The sequence below is a fragment of the Lissotriton vulgaris genome, chromosome 5 (genome assembly GCF_964263255.1).
Source record: "Lissotriton vulgaris chromosome 5, aLisVul1.2, whole genome shotgun sequence".
In the NCBI taxonomy this organism is placed as follows: Eukaryota; Metazoa; Chordata; class Amphibia; order Caudata; family Salamandridae; genus Lissotriton; species Lissotriton vulgaris.
In genome coordinates, this window is record NC_141693.1 from 1939221312 (window position 1) to 1939248515 (window position 27204).

General features: G+C 51.4%; 1 protein-coding gene across 1 annotated transcript in view; it reads right to left on the reverse strand.

The window, feature by feature from the left end:
- LOC147717810 (uncharacterized) overlaps positions 1-27204 on the reverse strand; it is a 321013-nt gene that overhangs the window by 95111 nt on the left and 198698 nt on the right. Inside the window, exon 7 of the mRNA XM_086924598.1 lies at positions 6113-6240. Within this exon, the coding sequence (XP_086780724.1) occupies positions 6113-6240 (128 nt within the window). The remainder of the gene's footprint in view (positions 1-6112; positions 6241-27204) is intronic.

The window sequence follows — 27204 nt, forward strand, 5'->3', positions numbered from 1 at the left end:
CCTCCGGAGTACGAGACCTTAAGATGGAACGGCATGAACCTGCTCTCGACGTATATGAAGGAGACAGAGATAGGCTTGCTGGGACTGACACCGACGAAGACCTCTGTCTCGACGTCGCTTGCAATGCAGATCTTTGTCTTGACTCTGATCTTGAATGCGTGTGTCCCCATGTTGATTGTCTGGATGGAGACCTGTACCCCGACCTCCACCCCGATATTCTATCCTTCGACGAAGTGCTACGCCTCAACGTCGACTTCTGCAGCAACGGAGGACTGTAACTCGACGTCGATCTTTTCAATGACGAAGACTCCTGCCTCGACGTTGGCCGTACTCTCTTCGACGGGGGACTGTGCCTTGATGTCGAATGATGCCTCGACGGAGACCTCTGCCTCAATGGAGACCGTGCTTGTTTTGATAGAGGGCTGTGTCTCGACGTCTAACTTCTACGACGGAGGGATGTGCCTCGACATTGGCAATAGTACCGACGGAGACTGGTGCCTCGACGTCGAGTGTCTTGCTGGCAGTGACGGTGGGGACTACCTCGACGTCGACGATGGAACATCAGACGATCTCTGTCTTGACTGCTATCTACGCTGAGACCTCGACGTGGACTTCGGCCTCGAACTCGAAGATGACTTGCGTCTTGGCGTTGATGATCTGTGTGTCGACGTCGATCGTCGCTGAAGAGTTGACGGTGGAGGATCTTCTCTCGACTCCGGACGCTGATCTAACGCCTACAGAGACTTGGTCTTGGAATTTGAAGAGCGGTGCTCCTGCGCCCGGTCCCTCGATGACTATCCCCCCGCCGGAGTCTTCGGGGGTTGAGTCCGACGTAGAAGGAGAACATACCAGGACCTTGCTCCTTGATGTCGAACGCGCCCTTTTCTTGGTCTTCACAGGTGACCTACCTCTTTCTGAGAGGCCATAAAGCCTGTTTCTCTCCCTGTCTTTGAGTTCTTTTAGACAGCTTCCTGCAGTGAAGACAGGAGGTTGAGGAGTGAGAATCCGGAAGACGGAGAATACACACCTCATGTGTGTCTGTCTTGGCCTTCTTCTTACCACAGGCAGGGCAAGGGTCGAATAAAGAAGGCATTTCTGACAGAAAAAAAGAGTACTTCTGCCACAACAAAATGGGTTAACCTGCACTCAGATGTTCAAAGACGTCGAGTGAAGTCAAGAAAACCCCCAAAAATCTGATTATTTTTGACAGAAAAGCCAAAAATGTAGAGAGCTTTGAATCCAGGGTCCTGACAGAAGGAGCCGGAAAGAACAACTGACCTAGCTGAGGCATGATCGGAAGCTGGGGGGTCATGGCTGCCTTAAAGGCACGGTGCCAGTTTTTGTGGTTGAAAATGCTTTCATTTTCCATGCTATTGTTTGCAATGTAGCCTGTAGGCTAACAATTTCTAAGTATTTGCAAGTCTTTTTCTTTGCTATTTATGAGTAGTTTACTCGTTAAAAAACAGAGTTCAAGTGCTACATGGCCTCTTGTGTTTTTATGTATTGGCAAAGACAGTCTTTATGTTTGCAATCACATTGTTTAGCCTCCATTTGGAGGCTGCATTAGAATGGGAAAAAATGATATATGTATGTGTAAAGACACAACTCGACCAGAGGGGCATTTGAAAAAGGAAAAACCCCCGAAACGCGTCATGCCCATGGTCTGATGAGAAAATAAAAGGCGGGTGTTCCACAAGCCCCGTGTGCTGCCTGTTTCTTTCTGATGGAGGAGACGTCTTGGGCAATATTCAGCGTGTTGCAAGTGTTTAGCACTCGTGCTGAACCACACGCAAGGTGTGCACCCCCCGCAAGTGTCCAAAGGGGGTCGCAAAAAGGTAGACCCTCGGACTACCCCGCATCAAGCCTGTAATGGAGAATGCTGTAAATACAGTCCATACCTGCATGGAGCTACGCCCCTACTTCACAGGCGTTTCCTTTTCCAGGACAATCTGAAGTGCGAGGAAGGGGGAGAGGAGTGTGGATGTCATCACCTGAACCCCAAACAAGCGCCACAGCTCCCGCCAGACGACATGACACACCGGCTGCGGATAACACAAGAATGTGAGCCGGTAATTGGTATCGCCGCCGGCATGCTTACAAATGCTGCATGCTGGGAAATGCAGTCTACTACCCAGGGCAGAGGCGACTCCATGCCGTGTTTGTTATGCAACCCACACTACTTCAGAAGGTGGGATGGACAATGAATAATTGACAATTGGGAACTGCAAGCAAAGACACAACTCGACCAGGGGGGCATTTGAAAAAGGAAAACCCCCCGAAACGCGTCATGCCCATGGTCTGATGAGAAAATAAAAGGCGGATGTTCCACAAGCCCCGTGTGCTGCCTGTTTCTTTCTGTTGGAGGAGACGTCTTCGGCAATATTCAGCGTGTTGCAAGTGTTTAGCACTCGTGCTGAACCACACGCAAGGTGTGCACCCCCCGCAAGTGTCCAAAGGGGGTCGCAAAAAGGTAGACCCTCGGACTACCCCGCATCAAGCCTGTAATGGAGAATGCTGTAAATACAGTCCCTACCTGCATGGAGCTACGCCCCTACTTCATAGGCGTTTCCTTTTCCAGGACAGTCTGAAGTGCGAGGAAGGGGGAGAGGAGTGTGGATGTCATCACCTGAACCCCAAACAAGCGCCACAGCTCCCGCCAGACGACATGACACACCGGCTGCGGATAACACAAAAATGTGAGCCGGTAATTGGTATCGCCGCCGGCATGCTTACAAATGCTGCATGCTGGGAAATGCAGTCTACTACCCAGGGCAGAGGCGACTCCATGCCGTGTATGTTAGGCAACCCACACTACTTCAGAAGGTGGGATGGACAATGAATAATTGACAATTGGGAACTGCAAGCAAAGACGCAACTCGACCAGGGGGGCATTTGAAAAAGGTAAAACCCCCGAAACGCGTCATGCCCATGGTCTGATGAGAAAATAAAAGGCGGATGTTCCACAAGCCCCGTGTGCTGCCTGTTTCTTTCTGTTGGAGGAGACGTCTTGGGCAATATTCAGCGTGTTGCAAGTGTTTAGCACTCGTGCTGAACCACACGCAAGGTGTGCACCCCCCGCAAGTGTCCAAAGGGGGTCGCAAAAAGGTAGACCCTCGGACTACCCCGCATCAAGCCTGTAATGGAGAATGCTGTAAATACAGTCCATACCTGCATGGAGCTACGCCCCTACTTCATAGGCGTTTCCTTTTCCAGGACAGTCTAAAGTGCGAGGAAGGGGCAGAGGAGTGTGGATGTCATCACCTGAACCCCAAACAAGCGCCACAGCTCCCGCCAGACGACATGACACACCGGCTGCGGCTAACACAAGAATGTGAGCCGGTAATTGGTATCGCCGCCGGCATGCTTACAAATGCTGCATGCTGGGAAATGCAGTCTACTACCCAGGGCAGAGGCGACTCCATGCCGTGTTTGTTAGGCAACCCACACTACTTCAGAAGGTGGGATGGACAATGAATAATTGACAATTGGGAACTGCAAGCAAAGACACAACTCGACCAGGGGGGCATTTGAAAAAGGAAAACCCCCCGAAACGCGTCATGCCCATGGTCTGATGAGAAAATAAAAGGCGGATGTTCCACAAGCCCCGTGTGCTGCCTGTTTCTTTCTGTTGGAGGAGACGTCTTGGGCAATATTCAGCGTGTTGCAAGTGTTTAGCACTCGTGCTGAACCACACGCAAGGTGTGCACCCCCCGCAAGTGTCCAAAGGGGGTCGCAAAAAGGTAGACCCTCGGACTACCCCGCATCAAGCCTGTAATGGAGAATGCTGTAAATACAGTCCATACCTGCATGGAGCTACGCCCCTACTTCATAGGCGTTTCCTTTTCCAGGACAGTCTGAAGTGCGAGGAAGGGGGAGAGGAGTGTGGATGTCATCACCTGAACCCCAAACAAGCGCCACAGCTCCCGCCAGACGACATGACACACCGGCTGCGGATAACACAAGAATGTGAGCCGGTAATTGGTATCGCCGCCGGCATGCTTACAAATGCTGCATGCTGGGAAATGCAGTCTACTACCCAGGGCAGAGGCGACTCCATGCCGTGTTTGTTAGGCAACCCACACTACTTCAGAAGGTGGGATGGACAATGAATAATTGACAATTGGGAACTGCAAGCAAAGACACAACTCGACCAGGGGGGCATTTGAAAAAGGAAAAACCCCCGAAGCGCGTCATGCCCATGGTCTGATGAGAAAATAAAAGGCGGATGTTCCACAAGCCCCGTATGCTGCCTGTTTTTTCTGTTGGAGGAGACGTCTTGGGCAATATTCAGCGTGTTGCAAGTGTTTAGCACTCGTGCTGAACCACACGCAAGGTGTGCACCCCCCGCAAGTGTCCAAAGGGGGTCGCAAAAAGGTAGACCCTCGGACTACCCCACATCAAGCCTGTAATGGAGAATGCTGTAAATACAGTCCATACCTGCATGGAGCTACGCCCCTACTTCATAGGCGTTTCCTTTTCCAGGACAGTCTGAAGTGCGAGGAAGGGGGAGAGGAGTGTGGATGTCATCACCTGAACCCCAAACAAGCGCCACAGCTCCCGCCAGACGACATGACACACCGGCTGCGGATAACACAAGAATGTGAGCCGGTAATTGGTATCGCCGCCGGCATGCTTACAAATGCTGCATGCTGGGAAATGCAGTCTACTACCCAGGGCAGAGGCGACTCCATGCCGTGTTTGTTAGGCAACCCACACTACTTCAGAAGGTGGGATGGACAATGAATAATTGACAATTGGGAACTGCAAGCAAAGACACAACTCGACCAGGGGGGCATTTGAAAAAGGAAAAACCCCCGAAACGCGTCATGCCCATGGTCTGATGAGAAAATAAAAGGCGGATGTTCCACAAGCCCCGTGTGCTGCCTGTTTCTTTCTGTTGGAGGAGACGTCTTGGGCAATATATATATATATATATATATATGTATATATATATATATATATATATAGCTGTACATATATGGTTTCCATATATAATTTTTTATTATTTCCAGGGTCCCATGGGCAGGAATATTCAGTGCTTATGACTATTGATGGGGATCCCCTGGAAGAGAAGTGCATGACGAGACAACAGCCAATGCTTTACATGCAGACACTACAGAAGTCAGTTTGACAATTAACAAGACAGAAGGAAATGTCAACTTTGACATTTTGGATGAACTTTTAGACTTAACAGAAAACATTAGCATCTTTATAGATGACATTTTTGTGCGTTTCCAATAGAGGTTAGCATAAAAGATTGTTGAGAATGGATTTGATGGTTTTAGCATGTTGGTCAATGTCGTAATCTGAGTCAAAGAAGTGGCTGACGTAAAGTCTGAGGTTCATCCTACTGAAGAGCCAAGGCCAATCAACTGACACGGTTGTTGGGAAGTTTTGCTTTGACAGTGAGACAAACGTAACATCTGCTAAGGTTGAACTCCTTAAGCAGACAATAATTGCATAAAGTGTGGAGATCATCAATAGAGAAATGTTTAATTCAAATGTCACACAAAAAAGGACTAGCAGCATCTTCCAATGTTTAAAGATGATGTTGAAGTGGCCCATGAAGAACTTTTCGGATCAAACCTTGAGAGCATTCAATATCACGTGACGTCTGGTTGAAAATCTGACCTGTGCAGTTAAGCTCTGTGCCTGTTCACCTCACCTGCTGGAATTTGGGTCACATAATGAAGTGATATACTAAACGTAATGAATACATAGGTAACAGAATGTTAATGACTGCATATCAGCAGTGCTATGGAAATAATGGTTAACGAAGATTCCCATCCTGAAAAATAAATTAAGCATGCAAATCTATGGATGATCCAATGATGAAGACCCAGTGATTTACCCAAAATCAAAAGATGTGCTAAGGTGAGAAAACGAGGACATCATGATATACATGAAGTCACATCTCATAGCCTTAAACTACATCACAACATAGACACACACTAGACCATATATTATTATAATCACAAGTTGACTTCCAGACTAGACCACATCTGACCTTTGGCAGTACTGGTTTGTGTCCATGGTTAGGGAGATGAAAAATGCTGTTACATTAAGTGGTCTGACCATTGATTACGTTGTATATTTTTGGGTTTTCACTTACTCGTCGCGGCCTTCATGAATCACCAGCTTCTCTTCCTCGAGTGAAAATTCTAGCCATGGATTTTTTCCTTCAAAAATTACTTCGGGGTAGTAGGTGGCCCTTGCCACCATGTGCCATTTGCCAGAAATCTACAAAATAGAAGAGAACCTGAAAAGTATGCATCTACAGACATGGGATCTTACATAACCAGTTGGAGCAGAGCAAGCGAAAGACTTACTATCAGTGGAGATGACCAGGAAATGAAAGTATCTGTTCAGGGGAGGGTCTTTTGTCATTGGTTTCAATGGTTCGGAGACTTTCTGAACTAGGACTAGACTAGTACAGGGATAAGCAGCCTTTGATGTGTAGTGTTAGTGGGGCTCAGTGGAGTGACATAGGACATACAGCAGAGGGCTAGAGTCTTTCTTTTCTAGAAATACACTAAAAGAGGATTACAGGACTTGCCACACCCAGGACAGGAGCAGCTCAATGGAATGATATGGGGGAACAAAATGTAATAATTCTAGTACAAGATTAGTTTAGTGGAATGACACGTGTAGACAGAATGCAATAACTCTAGGACATGGTTAGCTCCGTGGAATGACATGTGGGCGCAGAATTTAATAACTCTAGGACAGGATTGGCTCAGTGGAATGACGTATCTAGGATGGAATCCGCTCAGAGAAATGACTCTTAGCTGCAGTACTATCTAGGACTGGATGACTTGGCTGTTGGCACACAGAACAAAGTGCCTTTTATTGATATTGATGCTTGTTCCACTCCACTTCCTTCTTCCTTCCATCCAGAATACCAGAACATAGGGGCCGGTTAGGATGGCGGACTGATCGCCACCGCCATGCAGGCGGTGGCGATCCGTCCGCAATCCGTGCCCGTCCGCTCTCAATTTCCCCCGCCATATTACAATGGCGAGGTGGACCGCGGCGGACAGAAACATTGTCCGCTGCTTTTCCGCTGCGGTCGGCATGCGACCGTGGCGGAAAAGCTCTAATATGATGGCGGTGTCTATCAGACACCGCCAGCCATATTAGGATAGGCTGTTGTGTAGGCCTTTCGCCGCCACGGTAAGGCATACGGTCTTTGCTTTGGGGGCCCCCAGGGTAAAGGGGTTGTGGGGGTGCACATGGGAGGTACCTATTGCACCCCCCTGCGTTTCCAAGTACAACATGGCAGGCACTGCGCGGTGCCCGTCATGTTGTGCTTTGAAACGCACAGCATGCCTTTTTAGCATTGCGGCAGACAGTGCTTTAAGCACTGTCCGCCGCAATGTTAAAAATGCGGGATGCACCCGCGACTGTGGTGGATGCATCCTAATGCGGGGACGGAACCTCCGCCCTTGTGGCGGACGGTCCCTGCCCCCGACAGGATGGAGGACGGACAAAGTCCATCTGCCATCTTATTCGACCCCATATTTTGCACAGCAGAAAGTTACATTTATTGAGAGTTTAGAGATGCACACTCCTTTAAATCCTGTAAGTGATGTATCTGCCAGATCCTTTCTTCTGTTCCCGGGGTTGATCAGATGATGTGTTTGCTACATGCACATCTTCTTGCTCAGTTTTCTCAGCCCCCCCCCCCCTTTGGACAGGATGATGACTTTCATATTCTGATTGTTTCTATTCCTGTGCCATTAAACCATCTTCAGGAGATGCACTCTGACTGTAGTTACTGTGGGGGCAGGACTCTTGAATGGAAAGTGAAACTCTTTTTCATGTAAGGCAGAATCGGGTAATTAGAACATTGCTCCCCATTGGGTGATCTCTGGTCCAGAGACACTTAGGCCTACATAATGAGTTCCTGTTATCTCCGCAGAGGATACCTGGGCCAATTAACCATTATGGCTGGTTTCTTCCCATAGATAACGGAGATCACATGTTAATGTCTCCAGAAGCACAAGTTACTTACCTTCAGTAACGATATATCTGTAAGAAACCATAGTTAGTGTTAGATTCCTTACCTTAGAATATCTCCAGGCGTCAGGCTGGATCCGGAAAGTATTTGGCAGCAGTACCCTTGCGCGTCGGTAGGCGTCGTCTGCGGCTCGATGTCCGCGTCGTGATCGCTGGGATGACGTCGTCTGAGTACTTAGACGCCGTCCTGGCGCGCTGACGTCAGTTCTGTACTAGCTTTCCGCGCCAGGAACGCAGAGCCATGATAGAAACCGACACTGGTGCCATAAAACTAGGGCTCTGAAAGGGATGTCCTTAACCCCAGATTTCGGTTCGCAGAACGGGGAGGATGGGTGGGGCGGTAAGGAATCTAACACCAACTACTGTTTCTTACAGATATATCATTACCAAAGGTAAGTAACTTGTGCATCTGAAAGAAACAGATTAGTGTTAGATTCCTTACCTTAGAATAGATACCCCAGCAATCCCAACCCCGGTGGTGGGTCTGCAAACCAAGATCACACCAGAAAGTCCTGGATTACGGAACGGCCGAAAAAGCCATCTCTCCGGACTTGGCTGTCCAGGCAGTAGTGCTTAGCAAACTTGTGCAGCGAGGCCCACGTAGCTGCCTGACAGATGTCCTGCAAGGGGACTCCCCGACACAGGGCAGTAGTAGCCACTGTGACCCGAGTGGAAGGGACGCGTAGCCCCACAGGCGGCTCCTTTTTCACCAAGGAGTAGCAAACCTTGATGCACAAAATGACCCACCGGTAGATGGTCCGCTTGTGCACCGCCCGTCCCTTCTTAGCGCTTACATAACCGACAAAGAGCTGGTCGTCCACCCGGAACTGGCGTGTGCGATCTAGATAGGAGAGAGCACGTTTTGGGTCCAGACAGTGAAGCCTCTCTTCCTCTTTCGAGGAATGCGGAGGCGGAAAGAAGGTGGGCAAGGTGATGGACTGCCCGATAATAAAGGCTGTAACCACCTTGGGCAGGAAAGAAGGATGAGTCGTCAGAACAACTTTGTCCGGATGGACATAGGAAAGGAGGTTTAGGAGACGGAGCCTGGAGCGCACTCACTCTCCTGGCAGGGGTGATAGCAACCAGGAATGCAGTTTTAAGAGTCAGAAGACGTAGGACAGTTATGAAGTGGCTCAAAGGGAGCGCACATCAGATAAGTCAGTACAAGGTTCAAGTTCCACTGAGGCATCACAAAAGGAACAGGAGGAAACATTTGTATGATGCCTTTCAAGAATCTATTTACAACAGGGGACTGGAAAAGAGAAGGCTGATTAGGAAGCCTCAAGAAGGCTGAAATGGCCGAGATGTAGCCTTTGATAGTGCCCAGAGCAGAGCCTTGCTGGGCAAGAGAAAGAAGAAAGTGGAGAATCTCTGAAAGGAGGGCAGAAAGTGGATCCACAGCCTTTGCTGTGCACCATGCCACAAATTTGTTCCACCTGCAGGCGTATACCGATTTTGTGGAGGGACTCCTGGCTGCCAGAATAAAATCACAGACTTCAGGAGGCAAGTCAAATGGCCTCAACTGTCGCCATTCAATCTCCACGCATGTAGGTGGAGACTGGATAGGTTCGGGTGGAGGACCCTGCTGCTGCGACAGAAGGTCCTCCTGAAGAGGCAGACGAATCAGGGGATCGACTGACATGCTGAGCTGCTCAAAATACCAGTGTCTTCGTGCCCAGTCCATAGCCACCAGGATGACTTGGGCCCGGTCTCGCCTGATCTTCTTCAGCACTCTGTGCAGAAGTGGTATAGGCTAAAAGGGGTACAACAGACCGCAGCTCCACTCGCAACGAAAAGTGTCTCCGAGCGAGTGCCGCCTTGGAAATTCCATCGCGCAGAACTGATGACATTGTGCGATCTCTTCAGTGGCGAATAGATCTAACCAAGGCTCTCCTCACTGCCGAAAGAGACCTTGCGCCACGTCTGAATTCAAATGCCATCCGTGATCCATCATGCACCGGCAGCTGAGTTTGTCCGCCCTGGTGTTCAGGGCACCTGCCAGGTGTTGAACCACCAGGGTGACGCCCTGGTGTTCCAGCCATGTCCAGAGGCGCAGAGCCTCCGGACAAAGGGTCCATGACCCCACCCCGCCTTGTTTGTTGCAGTACCACATGGCGGTGGTGTTGTCCGTGAACACCAGCACTACACTTCCCCGGACAGAGGGAAGGAAGGCCTCATTTCAAGACTGATCGCCCGGAGCTCCAGAAGGTTGATATGGAGCCGGGACTCTGCCGGAGACCAGAGGCCTCTGATCTCCGCCGCTCCCACGTGGCTCCCCATCCCAGGAGGGACGCATCTATCACTACTACGTGCTCCGGTTGGGGTAGTGAGAGGGATCTGCTGCTGACCCAATCTCTGTTCGTGAGCAATCACTGCAACTGGCTCGCAGTGCCCCCGAGATCACAACATGGTTGGACAGGTTGCCCTGATGCTGTGCCCACTAAAACTTCAGGTCCCACTGCAGAGCCCGCATCGGCCACCTGGCATGATGCACCAGAAGGATGCAGCAGGCCATCAGCCCTAGGAGCCGCAGCATCAACTTGACCGAAACTCAGGATAAAGGCTGAAAGATCGGAATCAGCGCCTGAATATCACGAACCAGCTGCTCGGGAGGATAAACCCGAAACTGCGCCAAGTCCAGAACCGCTCCAATGAAAAAGAGCTTCTGAGAGGGACACAGGAGCGACTTTGGCACGTTGATGGAGAACCCCAGCGAGTGCAGGAGGTCGGCCGTAGTCTGGAGGTGGGAGACGACTGTTTGGGGCGAGCCAGCCTTCAACAACCAGTCGTCGAGATAGGGGGAGACTGGAACCCCTGATCTGCGCAGATGAGCTGCGACCACCGCCATCACTTTCGTGAACACCCGAGGGGCGCTGGTAAGGCCGAAGGGGAGCACGGTAAACTGAAAGTGCTCGTGGCCTACCGTGAACCACAGGCAGGATGGGGATGTGGAAATATGCATCCTGCAAGTCCAACACTACCATCCAGTCTCCAGGTTTAGGGCAGCTAGGACCTGAGCTAAAGTCAGCATCTTGAACTTCTCCTTCCGGAGGAAGCTGTTGACGCTCCGGAGGTCCAAGAAAGGGCGTAGGCCTCCTTTGCCCTTCTTGGGTACCAGAAAGTAGTGGGAGTAGCAACCACGTCCTACTTCTTGTCCAGGAACGCACTTGATGGCCCCAAGAGGGTCATAACTTCCTCGTGCAGAAGTTGCAAGTGATCCCCGACATGCGGCAGTACTGCGGTGGCATGGCTGGAGGGGTCATCTCAAAGGGGAGGGAGTAGCCCCTTCGAATGATTTGCAGCACCCACCTGTCCGAAGTGATGGAGCGCCAGTGGAGGAGGTGATGGCGGACCCTGCCCCCTACTGGCGTCGAATGGGCCTGAAAGCTCAGGCTAGGAAGGCTTTGAGGCAGATGCTACGGGAGCAGATGTGGACTGACCTTGCCGTTGTCCGCCGGCACCACCAGGGCGGTTACCGCGACCGCGCTGAGGCTGGTTCTGCGGCATGTAGCTGGCAGGATGTGTGGGGGTGCCTCTTCCTTGGCCACGAAAGGGGCAAAAAGCAGAAGTTTGCTGGCGCTGGCCAGACAGGCCCAAGGACTTGGCCTTAGCCCTGGAGTCCTTGAAACGCTCAAGCGCACTGTCTGCTTTGTCTCTAAAGAGGCGACGGCCATCGAAGGGCATGTCCATGAGCGTGACCTGGACATCGCCCAAGAAATTGGCGGACCTCAGGCAGGCGTGGAGGCAAACCACCACCGTCGTGGAAATCGCCCTTTCCAGCAAGTCGGTGGTATCCAGTTCTCACCTGATGGAATAACGCACCGCATCCCGCCCCTTTGCAAGGGCTTGGGCGAGCTGGGCCCGGGCCTCCTCCGGGCACGTCCGCAACTGTGTCCCACAAAGAGTGGGTATAACGGCCCAAAGGGCAAGCGGTGTTGTTAGACCCCAACCCCAAACTCAATGAGGAGAATAGTTTCTTCCCAAACTGATCAAACCTTTTGGATTCCCGATCCGGGAATGCAGTCTGAGACTTAGAAGCCTGGATCACCAGGCTCTCTGGGGTGGGGTGCAAGGACAGAAATCCAGGGTCGCCCGGAGCCAGGCGGTGGCATTGGGCCACGTTCCGATCCACAGGGGGCACTGTGGAGGGCTTGGACCAAGGCCCCAAGTCAGGCCTCAACGGAGGGAAGTGAGTCCTCATGGCAATGAGGAAATCACGAATCTCCTCCGGCGTCGCTGGCCAGGGACCGATGGGTATGGGCCTGGAGGCAGCGCCAGCGACGGCCGAACCCTCAGCCGGGTCGCGCGAGCGGCGAGGAGTCTGAAGAGCGATGTTGCCTCTTCGACTTTTTCTTGAGTGCCTCGACACACAGGAGGACTTGGAGCCCGACGAGTGCTGGCGATGACACGACGAGCAATGACTGCGGCTCCGCGACCACTTCCTCATTGAGCGGCGCAGAGCCGACAGCCGGATCTCGAGTAGCTGGCATGACCGCTCCCGCCTAACTTTCGAGGTCAAAGCCCGGCAGTCGGGGCACGACTTGTCGCCGTGGTCGTCCCCGAGGCAGTAGAGACACCAATGGTGGGGGTCGGTCACTGACATCAAGCAGTGACAGGCATCGCACGGCTTGAAGCCAGGCATCCCTACGGCACCAGTAGTCAAAGTCGACTCGAAAAAGAGATCCAAAAACTTAGTAAAAAAATGACTAAGAGTACTGCTCTTCCCGGATCTGCGCTTGCTGGTGCGGAAAAAATAAGAACTGACATCTAAGTACTCCGACGTCATCCCGGCGATCACGCCAACAACTGACGCGGAGCTGCAGACGACGTCTACCGACGTGCAAGGATACTGCTGACACAAACTTTCCGGATCCAGCCTGACGCCTGGGGATATTCTCAGGTAAGGAATCTAACACTAACCTGTTTCTTTCAGATTGTTTGACCAGTTATTACCGGATCCTTTTGGATGGGTTTCCTCGCTTCTAGAGGGTTGAACACTGGTATATATCCATGTAGATGATCAATATCTGTGGATGGGCAGTGGATGCCAGGGGGTGTAGGGTGGGATAGAGAGTCTGGAGGCTGTTTGGTGGAGCACTGTCTGCACCTCCTGTGGGCAGAGGTTGGTCTCTACCTTTGTCCTGCAGCCCCAGTCCTGTTTTTAAAACTGCAAGTTGGCACCTGGTAAATTTGATGTGGTATCGTGTATTCTGTTCTAGCCTGATGTGTTACGTTCTAGATTAGTGTGGAATCTTGTGCATCATGAGAAATGTGTGAGGTAATTACTGTGATTGATCTGTCTGTCCCAGCTTGAATTTCTGTCTACAAATGGGGGCTGAGCTGGTTGCATCCTAGATCCAGGTAGGGTTTCCTTACTTGTAACTTGTTCCTTAAACCCTTCCAGGCTCATGACGAGCTGGGCTCGTCATGGTGTAGCCTCCTCGCACGCTGATGACGAGCCCAGCTCGTCATGAATAAGGGGCTTTTAGAAATCTCAGCATAGAAGGAGAATTCAACTAGCGCGGATGTGGTTAAAAAAGTATCTTTCTTTTACATACCTGCCTTCTGGGTCTTTCTGCCAGCTTGCCATAATCAGTCAATTCCATTCCTAGAAATTTGGGTTCAGAAATACCAGACCACTCAGATATGCAGAGTAAGATATCCTCCAAGGGAATACTGTTCTGGGCCACTCGAAGCAAAGGCTTAGTCCTATCAATCAAGTAGTATTTATAGAGCGTGGCTTGTCACCCGAGAGGGTATTGGGCACTTGCAACTAGGAAAGTGCTACTTCAGCCAATAGCTCGTCAATAGTAGCTCTAATTTCATCTTGCGCAACGTAGAGGTCAATCACATGCCTAAATTGGAGATCTATGCCAACTTTCAACTGTGTTACCAAGAAGGAGCTCTAGAAGCTACTTAAATCCTTAAGTGGCGTACTTCGCTAAATGCGGAATGGAAGCAATTCCTTTTTGTAATTTAACCCTCACACACCCTATTGTTGTCATGCTTAGTCGTCGGGTTCACCCTAACTCTTAAAGGTCAGGGTGGGCTCAACCGTATTTCAGGGAGCCCTTAAGTGATGTAGGTCAGGGGGACTTGAAGATAAAAATCCTACTCCGTTCCAGAGGTATCCCTTTTATTCACGAGGACATAGTGAATATTAAAATTAATATTAAAACTGGTCCTTTTGGACTTTATGGTCCTATGACCCAAATAAATGTCCAACATGTTTCAGGGAATTGCTATCTTTCCGCATTTAGCGACGTACGCCACATAATTCAAAATGCTTACTTTGGCCCAAGTTCTATCTGCCCTGAATCCAGGATACTGTATGTTGCCCTGGACCTGTACAAAGCCCTTTTAGCATGTCCGCCATGCAGTTCCATGAACTCTAACTGTGGTTTAAGGTAGGCTAGGGGCATTTCTGTTTTCTGTGCACCCCTACAGCCTTACCAGCGCCGCTCCTGCGTTCACAAAAGTGATGTTGGTGGTTGCAGTGCACCTTCGGAGGTTGGGTATACCAGTTTTCCCCTACCTCAATGACTGGCTGCTGAAGACAGGCTCACCAGTTGTGGACCACCTCCAGAGGATGCTGGGGTCCTCACTCAACAAATCAAAGTTTTTGACTCTTATGGAAGGGCTCCCCTTTCTTGGGGACATTCTGGATACGGTGCTATTCAGCACTTCTTCTCCATAACAATGAGTCCAAAGAATTTGGACCCCGATGTTTCAGCCTCCGACCTAGATGTCAATGAGAGAAGCTAGGCGACTTCTTAGCCAGTTGGCCTCATGCATTCTGATTGCCTCCTTCGCCAAGTGGAATATGTAGGCTCTGCAGTGAGAACTAAAGTCTCAGTGGGTCTAGCACCAAGCAGACCTGTCAGTTGTCCTCCCGGTTATAGAGGAGACCAGACCTGCAATGGTTGACTGCAATCTGACCAGAGGCAGACCCTTCTCTCTACCCCATCCAAAGTTGACAGTGGCGTTGGATGCCTCCCTGCTGCGCTGGAGCGGTCACCGCCTAGAGGAGAAGATCAAAGTTCTCTGGTAGAAACCCGGCCCCACATAAATATGTTGCCATCCATAAAGGGAAGGCTAATGCACATTCTCACTGACAGCACCACCGTCATTTGGTATTTCAACAAGCAGGGCAGATTGGGGTCCTAGGTCTAGTGCCAGGAGGTGCTGCACAATTAGAGTTAGCTGGAGTGTCATAGTAGACAAGCTAACCCGGTTGCACCTGGCAGATCACAAACTGTTGCTGGCCCCCACTGTGGCACAGAGCATCTTCAAACAGTGGTGGGAAACCTGGCTAGATCTGTTCTCCATTATCGAGAACACGCAGTGCCACAACTTTTGTGCATTGAAGTTAGTTTCCAAGAATGCTTCTCTTGGGGAAACATTCAGGATACAGTCAATCACAGAAATCCAGCACACCTTTCTGCCACTGCCTCTCCTGCCCCCAGTTCTGAAAAGGATCAGAAATGACCAGGCCTAAGTCATCCTAGTCACTCTGGAACGGGCCAGGAGAGTGTGGCATCTGGAACTTCTGGGAATGAGCATTTGTCCTCCCATCAGGCTCCCAATGCAGGAAGATCTTCTGTTGCAGCAGCATTTCAGGGTTCTGCACTAGTCAATGCAATGTACATCCCCATGCATGGAGATTGAGCAGCTGCAGTTGACTGTGTCTGATCTACCACAGGAGTTAGTGGATGGCATCCTTATGTCCACACATCCTTCTATAAAGTCCATCTATACGAGCCGCTGGGCCAAGCTTGAAGCTTGGTGTGGAATGCACAGCACAGACCCCTACAAGCCAAACTGTCAGAAGAGTTACTGTTGTCCCTCTAGCCCGGCATTGCAAGGGCTGTTGATGAAGCCTGCTGACTCCCAAAACTGTCTTTCTCATTGTGATCAATTCATTTCATTGCATGAGTAAACGCCAAAGACCATCAAGTGGATGATCAGTTATTTGTGGGGTTCTCCGGGGCAAGAACGGTAAAACAGTACAGGAAAATATTCTGCCATATTGCATAGTCCTCTGCATCAAGTCCTGCAATGTTTTAGCCAGGAAGCAGCCTCCAGAAGGACTGATAGCACATTTCACCAGGACTAAGGCTGCTACCACTGCGTTGACATGTACAGTGCCTATTCTAGACATATGTCATGCTGCAAAGTTTATGTCTGTGAACATGTTCACTAAGCCTATTGCCTTGACAGCCAGGTCTGACATGAAGGGCATTTTACTCATTAAGTCCTGCAGAACTTTCTAGTCTGAGTCCATTCTACAAACTCTTCTCCTTGCGCGGGTACTGCTTTGTTAACCATTCTAAAGGTGAGGTATCGCCTCTTCTGACTTCCAACTATCTGAGATTCCAACTGTCCTCTGGTTCCCTAAGCATTCCATAAATGTAGGCTGTAAAGCCACAGTTCTATCCATTTGCACTATGTCCCATTAAGGTTTCCTGATGGGTATGTCAATCGTAAGCACTGATTTGTGGTCACTTAGCAGCTGCCTCAAGCAAGACAATATTTTTGGAGGATATTTTCTGTGGGGACTCTTTGGCCAACATTCGAGTGCCTCGTGGTATAGGGGACCTTTCCAGAGATCTACTTGTGTGCATTAATACACCCCAGTTCAGCCCTGTTGGTTTATGCACCAGCCCCTTCGAATTCACTGCATGATCCAAAGTTCGCCCTTTTCAACTCACCTATCACAAATCTGGATGAATTTGATTTGGGGGCATTGGAGCCAGTGATGACCTGGAAGTGTACTTTGTGCCAGGCAACATCATTATATGACATTCTAGATGATATGATCATTCAGTTAGCGATGAAGACTGCTGAGATTTAGAGAAGCACATGCTTCTGTGGGAGTCAATAACCAATTTGACTCTAAACAGCCCAATTTCGTAGGAAGCACCAATAGCAGACAATTCAGAGCTTGTATAGTTAGGCATTCTCATCTGCTCCAACAATTTGGTGCAAAATCATCAGCAGATTGGTGAAAATAAGGATGATAAGGTGCACCAGTTATAAATGGCCAGACAGTTGTGCTCCAATGTGATTTTGTTCAGGGAGCCCCCAGCTTTGTACTTTTTGGTAGTTGTTGCTTCAAACAGAGAAACAGTCCTGTATTCTATTGCTTCTTCTCCCTAGCTAAGAAGGCACGATTTGAAAACATCATGGCGAGAAACACTTATCCTTTAACCTCCACCAGCGCCAGCCTTGTTCTGTAGTAGGGGATCTCTGTGTATAGTCATAATCTAGTGAATAGTCCCGCCCATGTGCGTGGACCCCGGAGCAATCAAAAATAATCTCTTAAAGTGTCGAAAAAAGGCAGAACTGCACACACTCTTAAGAGAGAATTAAAGACAGATAATGCAGCCTATACAACCAGGCTACACTGTCCAGTAATTCAACTAGAAATTCCACCAAAAATCCACAAACAGCAAAGCCTGTCCAGATTTCCCTTGCCTCAGCAGCAAAAACCCCTCTGGAATGATAGAGAGGAAGACCTGGACAGACAAGCCCCATAGGCTGCCATTATGTGGCTCAGAACAGGATACTGTGCCTTTAAGAGAACTTTCCAGAACTTCACAGTATCCCAGAATGCACTGCAGGTCCCTTTTACTTTCAGTTCTTTTTTCCGGCTCCTGCAAGCAGGACCCTGGAGCATTGAGCTCTCCCTTTTCAAGGGTTTATTGGTGATTTTTCACTTTTGTTTCAAGTAAGTGCTTTCTAAAGTGCTTTGGTGCTTTTCTTCTTAGTTTTTGCACCCTTTTGATGTCAAATATGCCTGCATTATTTGACAAATGTCCGGAGTGCTCCAGGAAGAAGGCCAAATCAGATCCCCATGAGGTGTGTATCATCTTCCTTCCCATGTCCCAGAGGAGTGTGTGATTTGTCAGGGCTTCTCTGGCAGGACCCTGAAGGACAGAAAGAAGATCAGGCTTGAGGGCCTTGAGGAAAGAAGGCTGAAGGCGCAAGGTGGGTCTGGAGGGGCTTCCTCTGCCCGTGCTGAGGCCACTGGGGGGCTCCCCAAGGGCAGGAAGACCAGCAAGCGTCCCCATTCTCCGTCTTGGTCGATTGCACCGACTACGGCGTCGAGAGGGATGACTACAGTCTTTTCCCCGTCGTCTGGGGCGAAGCGACGTTGACGCTCGACGTCGACGCTCGACGTCGAAGGAATTGAACAGACCGCCGTCAAAGTCTCCTGTGACGATTTTGTCGTCGTCCTCGTCGAAGTCATCGTCCAGTGATCGACGTCAAAAGGCCTGGCGTCGGCGCTCGCCGTCGAGGCGACACCGCCGTTCGCCGTCGGCGAAAAGGAGAAGATCGTCGCCGAGAAGAGATCGCCGTCGAGGCGCAGATCGCCGTTGAGGCGCGGAAGGTCGCCGTCGATGCGCAGAAGGTCGCTGTCGAGGCGCAGGAGGTCTCCGTCGAGGCGGAGGAGGTCTCCGTCGAGGCGCAAGAGGTCGTCGTTGAGGCAGACGAGGTCACCATCGAGGCGAAGGCACTCGCCGTCGAGGAAGAGACGGTCAACACAGAGGAAAAGGCGATCGACGTCGAGGGACCGACGCTCGCCGTCCGGTCGCCGTTCTTCGACGCCGAAGAGACGTGGAAGGAGGTCTGACGCCATGGGAGGTTCGCCAACGTCCCAGGCTGGAAAGGAAGGCGGATCACCGGCTCGGTGTACTCCGAGGTGTATACCCCGTCACAGAGACCGGTTACACCCCCGCCTCCATTGCCGAGGGGTCTCCCTCCGAGGGCCCCTACCCCTCCTCCTTTACCACCACTTCCGCAACCTGTACCTCGACCTCAGTTGCCAGAAAAGTCACCTCCGGTCCCTCCGAGGTCGGTCTCACTACCCAGACTTCCGACCCCTCCCAAGGGGACCCCTAAGCCGAAGACCCCGGCCAGACCAAAGTCGCCCGCTCCGGTGGAACCGGCGGATCGACCGAAGCCAAGGAAGTCACGATCACGCTCCGGACGGAGAGGTAGATCTAGGAGCCGACGTAGATCCTCCACCAGGTCAAGACGTCGCCATAGGAGGCGGGGATCTAGGTCCCGCACGGACTCCTCCAGGTCCAGGACCAGGACCTATTTACCGACCTTGTCAGAATCCCCAGGGACAAGGGTGTCTCCGGTGGACGACATCAGCACGTTCCAGAATGTTCTCCTGAGGGGGGCTGCAAAATTGGGAATCACGGTGACGGCTCCAACACCCACGACGTCCGTGATATTTGAAACGCTTCACAAGAAGCATTTGTCTCGCCCTCTACTGCCACTAGTGCTTGGTTTAGTAGAACCTGCGGAGGAGCTGTTCCTCACGCCAGCGGTGGTGAAGGCCGCTCCCTCCCGATTTCCGAAGAAGTACAGGACCCCGGATTCGGACCCGGCTTTTCTGCGGATAGATCCGGTGCCTGATTCTGTTATAGTGACGGCGGCCAGGAACTTACATTCTACCTCCCCGTCCTCAACCGTGCCGCCCGATAAGGAGAGCCGATGGATCGACTCGGCTGGAAGGAAGGCTTGTGGGACTGCATCCACGGCCATGAAGGCGTCCAGCGATGCGGCCTTGCTAGGGCGGTATAACTGTGCCCTGTGGAACTCCCTGCAACAGTTCACGAAACTTCTGCCACGAGACAAGAGGGAGGACTTCCAATAGATCCTCAAAGAGGGGATGCTGGTGTCAAACCAGGTCATCTGTGCGGCTGCGGATGGCTCTCTTTTGGCTGCCCATAGGTACTATCATGGGATCAACCAGCGGCGCCATGCTTGGCTCAGGTTCACATCATTCAAGCCGGAGGCCCAGCAGCGGGTGGCCAATCTGCCTTTTTCCGGGGAAGCCCTGTTCAGAAAGCATGCCGATGATGAGATGGCCCGCATGAAGGCGGAGGCAGAGACCCTGACGGCTGTGGGTTTGGAAAAGCCCAAAGAAAAGAAAGCCTACCGCCCGTTCCAGAGACGGTTGGGTGCACAGGGAAGAGGACGAGGTCAGTCTTCGGGACAGCAGCAGCAACAACAGCAGCAGTTCCGGAGACCCTTCCAGAAGCGCCAGAAGGGTAGAGGGGGACAGCAGTCCTCTACAGCGAACAAGGGCCCGGCCGGGTCTCGACCCGGAGTGGTTACTTCCCCTACATCCGTTACCCGCTCCGGTGGGGGGAAGCATTCAATTTTTTCTTGTGGCGGACGGTCCCTGCCCCCGACAGGATGGAGGATGGACAAAGTCCATCTGCCATCTTTTTCGACCCCATATTTTGCACAGCAGAAAGTTACATTTATTGAGAGTTTAGAGATGCACACTCCTTTAAATCCTGTAAGTGATGTATCTGCTAGATCCTTTCTTCTGTTCCCGGGGTTGTTCAGATGATGTGTTTGCTACATGCACATCTTCTTGCTCAGTTTTCTCAGCCCCCCCCCCTTTGGACAGGATGATGACTTTCATATTCTGATTGTTTCTATTCCTGTGCCATTAAACCATCTTCAGGAGATGCACTCTGACTGTAGTTACTGTGGGGGCAGGACTCTTGAATGGAAAGTGAAACTCTTTTTCATGTAAGGCAGAATCGGGTAATTAGAACATTGCTCCCCATTGGGTGATCTCTGGTCCAGAGACACTTAGGCCTACATAATGAGTTCCTGTTATCTCCGCAGAGGATACCTGGGCCAATTAACCATTATGGCTGGTTTCTTCCCATAGATAACGGAGATCACATGTTAATGTCTCCAGAAGCACAAGTTACTTACCTTCAGTAACGATATATCTGTAAGAAACCATAGTTAGTGTTAGATTCCTTACCTTAGAATATCTCCAGGCGTCAGGCTGGATCCGGAAAGTATTTGGCAGCAGTACCCTTGCGCATCGGTAGGCGTCGTCTGCGGCTCGATGTCCGCGTCGTGATCGCTGGGATGACGTCGTCTGAGTACTTAGACGCCGTCCTGGCGCGCTGACGTCAGTTCTGTACTAGCTTTCCGCGCCAGGAACGCAGAGCCATGATAGAAACCGACACTGGTGCCATAAAACTAGGGCTCTGAAAGGGATGTCCTTAACCCCAGATTTCGGTTCGCAGAACGGGGAGGATGGGTGGGGCGGTAAGGAATCTAACACCAACTACTGTTTCTTACAGATATATCATTACCAAAGGTAAGTAACTTGTGCATCTGAAAGAAACAGATTAGTGTTAGATTCCTTACCTTAGAATAGATACCCCAGCAATCCCAACCCCGGTGGTGGGTCTGCAAACCAAGATCACACCAGAAAGTCCTGGATTACGGAACGGCCGAAAAAGCCATCTCTCCGGACTTGGCTGTCCAGGCAGTAGTGCTTAGCAAACTTGTGCAGCGAGGCCCACGTAGCTGCCTGACAGATGTCCTGCAAGGGGACTCCCCGACACAGGGCAGTAGTAGCCACTGTGACCCGAGTGGAATGGACGCGTAGCCCCACAGGCGGCTCCTTTTTCACCAAGGAGTAGCAAACCTTGATGCACAAAATGACCCACCGGTAGATGGTCTGCTTGTGCACCGCCCGTCCCTTCTTAGCGCTTACATCACCGACAAAGAGCTGGTCGTCCACCCGGAACTGGCATGTGCGGTCTAGATAGGAGAGAGCACGTTTTGGGTCCAGACAGTGAAGCCTCTCTTCCTCTTTCGAGGAATGCGGAGGCAGAAAGAAGGTGGGCAAGGTGATGGACTGCCCGATAATAAAGGCTGTAACCACCTTGGGCAGGAAAGAAGGATGAGTCGTCAGAACAACTTTGTCCGGATGGACAGAGGAAAGGAGGTTTAGGAGACGGAGCCTGGAGCGCACTCACTCTCCTGGCAGGGGTGATAGCAACCAGGAATGCAGTTTTAAGAGTCAGAAGACGTAGGACAGTTATGAAGTGGCTCAAAGGGAGCGCACATCAGATAAGTCAGTACAAGGTTCAAGTTCCACTGAGGCATCACAAAAGGAACAGGAGGAAACATTTGTATGATGCCTTTCAAGAATCTATTTACAACAGGGGACTTGAAAAGAGAAGGCTGATTAGGAAGCCTCAAGAAGGCGGAAATGGCCGAGATGTAGCCTTTGATAGTGCCCAGAGCAGAGCCTTGCTGGGCAAGAGAAAGAAGAAAGTGGAGAATCTCTGAAAGGAGGGCAGAAAGTGGATCCACAGCCTTTGCTGTGCACCATGCCACAAATTTGTTCCACCTGCAGGCGTATACCGATTTTGTGGAGGGACTCCTGGCTGCCAGAATAAAATCACAGACTTCAGGAGGCAAGTCAAATGGCCTCAACTGTCGCCATTCAATCTCCACGCATGTAGCTGGAGACTGGATAGGTTCGGGTGGAGGACCCTGCTGCTGCGACAGAAGGTCCTCCTGAAGAGGCAGACGAATCAGGGGATCGACTGACATGCTGAGCTGCTCAAAATACCAGTATCTTCGTGCCCAGTCCATAGCCACCAGGATGACTTGGGCCCGGTCTCGCCTGATCTTCTTCAGCACTCTGTGCAGAAGTGGTATAGGCTAAAAGGGGTACAACAGACCGCAGCTCCACTCGCAACGAAAAGTGTCTCCGAGCGAGTGCCGCCTTGGAAATTCCATCGCGCAGAACTGATGACATTGTGTGATCTCTTCAGTGGCGAATAGATCTAACCAAGGCTCTCCTCACTGCCGAAAGAGACCTTGCGGCACGTCTGAATTCAAATGCCATCCGTGATCCATCATGCACCGGCAGCTGAGTTTGTCCGCCCTGGTGTTCAGGGCACCTGCCAGGTGTTGAACCACCAGGGTGACGCCCTGGTGTTCCAGCCATGTCCAGAGGCGCAGAGCCTCCTGACAAAGGGTCCATGACCCCACCCCGCCTTGTTTGTTGCACTACCACATGGCGGTGGTGTTGTCCGTGAACACCAGCACTACACTTCCCCGGACAGAGGGAAGGAAGGCCTCATTTCAAGACTGATCGCCCGGAGCTCCAGAAGGTTGATATGGAGTTGGGACTCCGCCGGAGACCAGAGGCCTCTGATCTCCGCCGCTCCCACGTGGCCCCCCCATCCCAGGAGGGACGCATCTATCACTACTACGTGCTCCGGTTGGGGTAGTGAGAGGGATCTGCTGCTGACCCAATCTCTGTTCGTGAGCAATCACTGCAACTGACTCGCAGTGCCCCCGAGATCACGACATGGTTGGACAGGTTGCCCTGATGCTGTGCCCACTAAAACTTCAGGTCCCACTGCAGAGCCCGCATCGGCCACCTGGCATGATGCACCAGAAGGATGCAGCAGGCCATCAGCCCTAGGAGCCGCAGCATCAACTTGACCGAAACTCAGGATAAAGGCTGAAAGATCGGAATCAGCGCCTGAATATCACGAACCAGCTGCTCGGGAGGATAAACCTGAAACTGCGCCAAGTCCAGAACCGCTCCAATGAAAAAAAGCTTCTGAGAGGGACACAGGAGCGACTTTGGCACGTTGATGGAGAACCCCAGCGAGTGCAGGAGGTCGGCCGTAGTCTGGAGGTGGGAGACGACTGTTTGGGGCGAGCAAGCCTTCAACAACCAGTCGTCGAGATAGGGGGAGACTGGAACCCCTGATCTGCGCAGATGAGCTGCGACCACCGCCATCACTTTCGTGAACACCCGAGGGGCGCTGGTAAGGCCGAAGGGGAGCACGGTAAACTGAAAGTGCTTGTGGCCTACCGTGAACCACAGGCAGGACGGGGATGTGGAAATATGCGTCCTGCAAGTCCAACACTACCATCCAGTCTCCAGGTTTAGGGCAGCTAGGACCTGAGCTAAAGTCAGCATCTTGAAGTTCTCCTTCCAGAGGAAGCTGTTGACGCTCCGGAGGTCCAAGAAAGGGCGTAGGCCTCCTTTGCCCTTCTTGGGTACCAGAAAGTAGTGGGAGTAGCAACCACGTCCTACTTCTGGCCCAGGAACGCACTTGATGGCCCCAAGAGGGCCATAACTTCCTCGTGCAGAAGTTGCAAGTGATCCCCGACATGCGGCAGTACTGCGGTGGCATGGCTGGAGGGGTCATCTCAAAGGGGAGGGAGTAGCCCCTTCGGATGATTTGCAGCACCCACCTGTCCGAAGTGATGGAGCGCCAGTGGAGGAGGTGATGGCGGACCCTGCCCCCTACTGGCGTCGAATGGGCCTGAAAGCTCAGGCTAGGAAGGCTTTGAGGCAGATGCTACGGGAGCAGATGTGGACTGACCTTGCCGTTGTCCGCCGGCACCACCAGGGCGGTTACCGCGACCGCGCTGAGGCTGGTTCTGCGGCATGTAGCTGGCAGGATGTGTGTGGGTGCCTCTTCCTTGGCCACGAAAGGGGCAAAAAGCAGAAGTTTGCTGGCGCTAGCCAGACAGGCCCAAGGACTTGGCCTTAGCCCTGGAGTCCTTGAAACGCTCAAGCGCACTGTCTGCTTTGTCTCTAAAGAGGCGACGGCCATCGAAGGGCATGTCCATGAGCGTGACCTGGACATCGCCCAAGAAATTGGCGGACCTCAGGCAGTTGTGGAGGCGAACCACCACCGTCGTGGAAATTGCCCTTCCCAGCAAGTCGGTGGTATCCAGTTCTCACCTGATGGAATAACGCACCGCATCCCGCCCCTTTGCAAGGGCTTGGGCGAGCTGGGCCCGGGCCTCCTCCGGGCACATCCGCAACTGTGTCCCACAAAGAGTGGGTATAACGGCCCAAAGGGCAAGCGGTGTTGTTAGACCCCAACCCCAAACTCAATAGTTTCTTCCCAAACTGATCAAACCTTTTGGATTCCCGATCCGGGAATGCAGTCTGAGACTTAGAAGCCTGGATCACCAGGCTCTCTGGGGTGGGGTGCACGGACAGAAAGCCAGGGTCGCCCGGAGCCAGGCGGTGGCATTGGGCCACGTTCCGATCCACAGGGGGCACTGTGGAGGGCTTGGACCAAGGCCCCAAGTCAGGCCTCAACGGAGGGAAGTGAGTCCTCATGGCAATGAGGAAATCACGAATCTCCTCCGGCGTCGCTGGCCAGGGACCGATGGGTATGGGCCTGGAGGCAGCGCCAGCGACGGCCGAACCCTCAGCCGGGTCGCGCGAGCGGCGAGGAGTCTGAAGAGCGATGTTGCCTCTACGACTTTTTCTTGAGGGCCTCGACACACAGGAGGACTTGGAGCCCGACGAGTGCTGGCGATGACACGACGAGCAATGACTGCGGCTCCGCGACTACTTCCTCATTGAGCGGCGCAGAGCCGACTGCCGGATCTCGAGTAGCTGGCATGACCGCTCCCGCCTAACTTTCGAGGTCAAAGCCCGGCAGTCGGGGCACGACTTGTCGCCGTGGTCGTCCCCGAGGCAGTAGAGACACCAATGGTGGGGGTCGGTCACTGACATCAAGCAGTGACAGGCATCGCACGGCTTGAAGCCAGGCATCCCTACGGCACCAGTAGTCAAAGTCGACTCGAAAAAGAGATCAAAAAAGTTAGTAAAAAAATGACTAAGAGTACTGCTCTTCCCGGATCTGCGCTTGCTGGTGCGGAAAAAATAAGAACTGACATCTAAGTACTCCGACGTCATCCCGGCGATCACGCCAACAACTGACGCGGAGCTGCAGACGACGTCTACCGACGTGCAAGGATACTGCTGACACAAACTTTCCGGATCCAGCCTGACGCCTGGGGATATTCTAAGGTAAGGAATCTAACACTAACCTGTTTCTTTCAGATTGTTTGACCAGTTATTACCGGATCCTTTTGGATGGGTTTCCTCGCTTCTAGAGGGTTGAACACTGGTATATATCCATGTAGATGATCAATATCTGTGGATGGGCAGTGGGTGCCAGGGGGTGTAGGGTGGGAAAGAGAGTCTGGAGGCTGTTTGGTGGAGCACTGTCTGCACCTCCTGTGGGCAGAGGTTGGTCTGTACCTTTGTCCTGCAGCCCCAGTCCTGTTTTTAAAACTGCAAGTTGACACCTGGTAAATTTGATGTGGTATTGTGTATTCTGTTCTAGCCTGATGTGTTAAGTTCTAAATTAGTGTGGAATCTTGTGCATCATGAGAAATGTGTGAGGTAATTACTGTGATTGATCTGTCTCTCCCAGCTTGAATTTCTGTCTACAAATGGGGGCTGAGCTGGTTGCATCCTAGATCCAGGTAGGGTTTCCTTACTTGTAACTTGTTCCTTAACCCCTTCCAGGCTCATGACGAGCTGGGCTCGTCATGGTGTAGCCTCCTCGCACGCTGATGACGAGCCCAGCTCGTCATGAATAAGGGGCTTTTAGAAATCTCAGCATAGAAGGAGAATTCAACTAGCGCGGATGTGGTTAAAAAAGTATCTTTCTTTTACATACCTGCCTTCTGGGTCTTTCTGCCAGCTTGCCATAATCAGTCAATTCCATTCCTAGAAATTTGGGTTCAGAAATACCAGACCACTCAGATATGCAGAGTAAGATATCCTCCAAGGGAATACTGTTCTGGGCCACTCGAAGCAAAGGCTTAGTCCTATCAATCAAGTAGTATTTATAGAGCGTGGCTTGTCACCCGAGAGGGTATTGGGCACTTGCAACTAGGAAAATGCTACTTCAGCCAATAGCTCGTCAATAGTAGCTCTAATTTCATCTTGAGCAACGTAGAGGTCAATCACATGCCTAAATTGGAGATCTATGCCAACTTTCAACTGTGTTACCAAGAAGGTGCTCTAGAAGCTACTTAAATCCTTAAGTGGCGTACTTCGCTAAATGCGGAATGGAAGCAATTCCTTTTTGTAATTTAACCCTCACACACCCTATTGTTGTCATGCTTAGTCGTCGGGTTCACCCTAACTCTTAAAGGTTAGGGTGGGCTCAACCGTATTTCAGGGAGCCCTTAAGTGATGTAGGTCAGGGGGACTTGAAGATAAAAATCCTACTCCGTTCCAGAGGTATCCCTTTTATTCACGAGGACATAGTGAATATTAAAATTAATATTAAAACTGGTCTTTTTGGACTTTATGGTCCTATGACCCAAATAAATGTCCAACATGTTTCAGGGAATTGCTATCTTTCCGGATTTAGCGACGTACGCCACATAATTCAAAATGCTTACTTTGGCCCAAGTTCTATCTGCCCTGAATCCAGGATACTGTATGTTGCCCTGGACCTGTACAAAGCCCTTTTAGCATGTCCGCCATGCAGTTCCATGAACTCCAACTGTGGTTTAAGGTAGGCTAGGAGCATTTCTGTTTTCTGT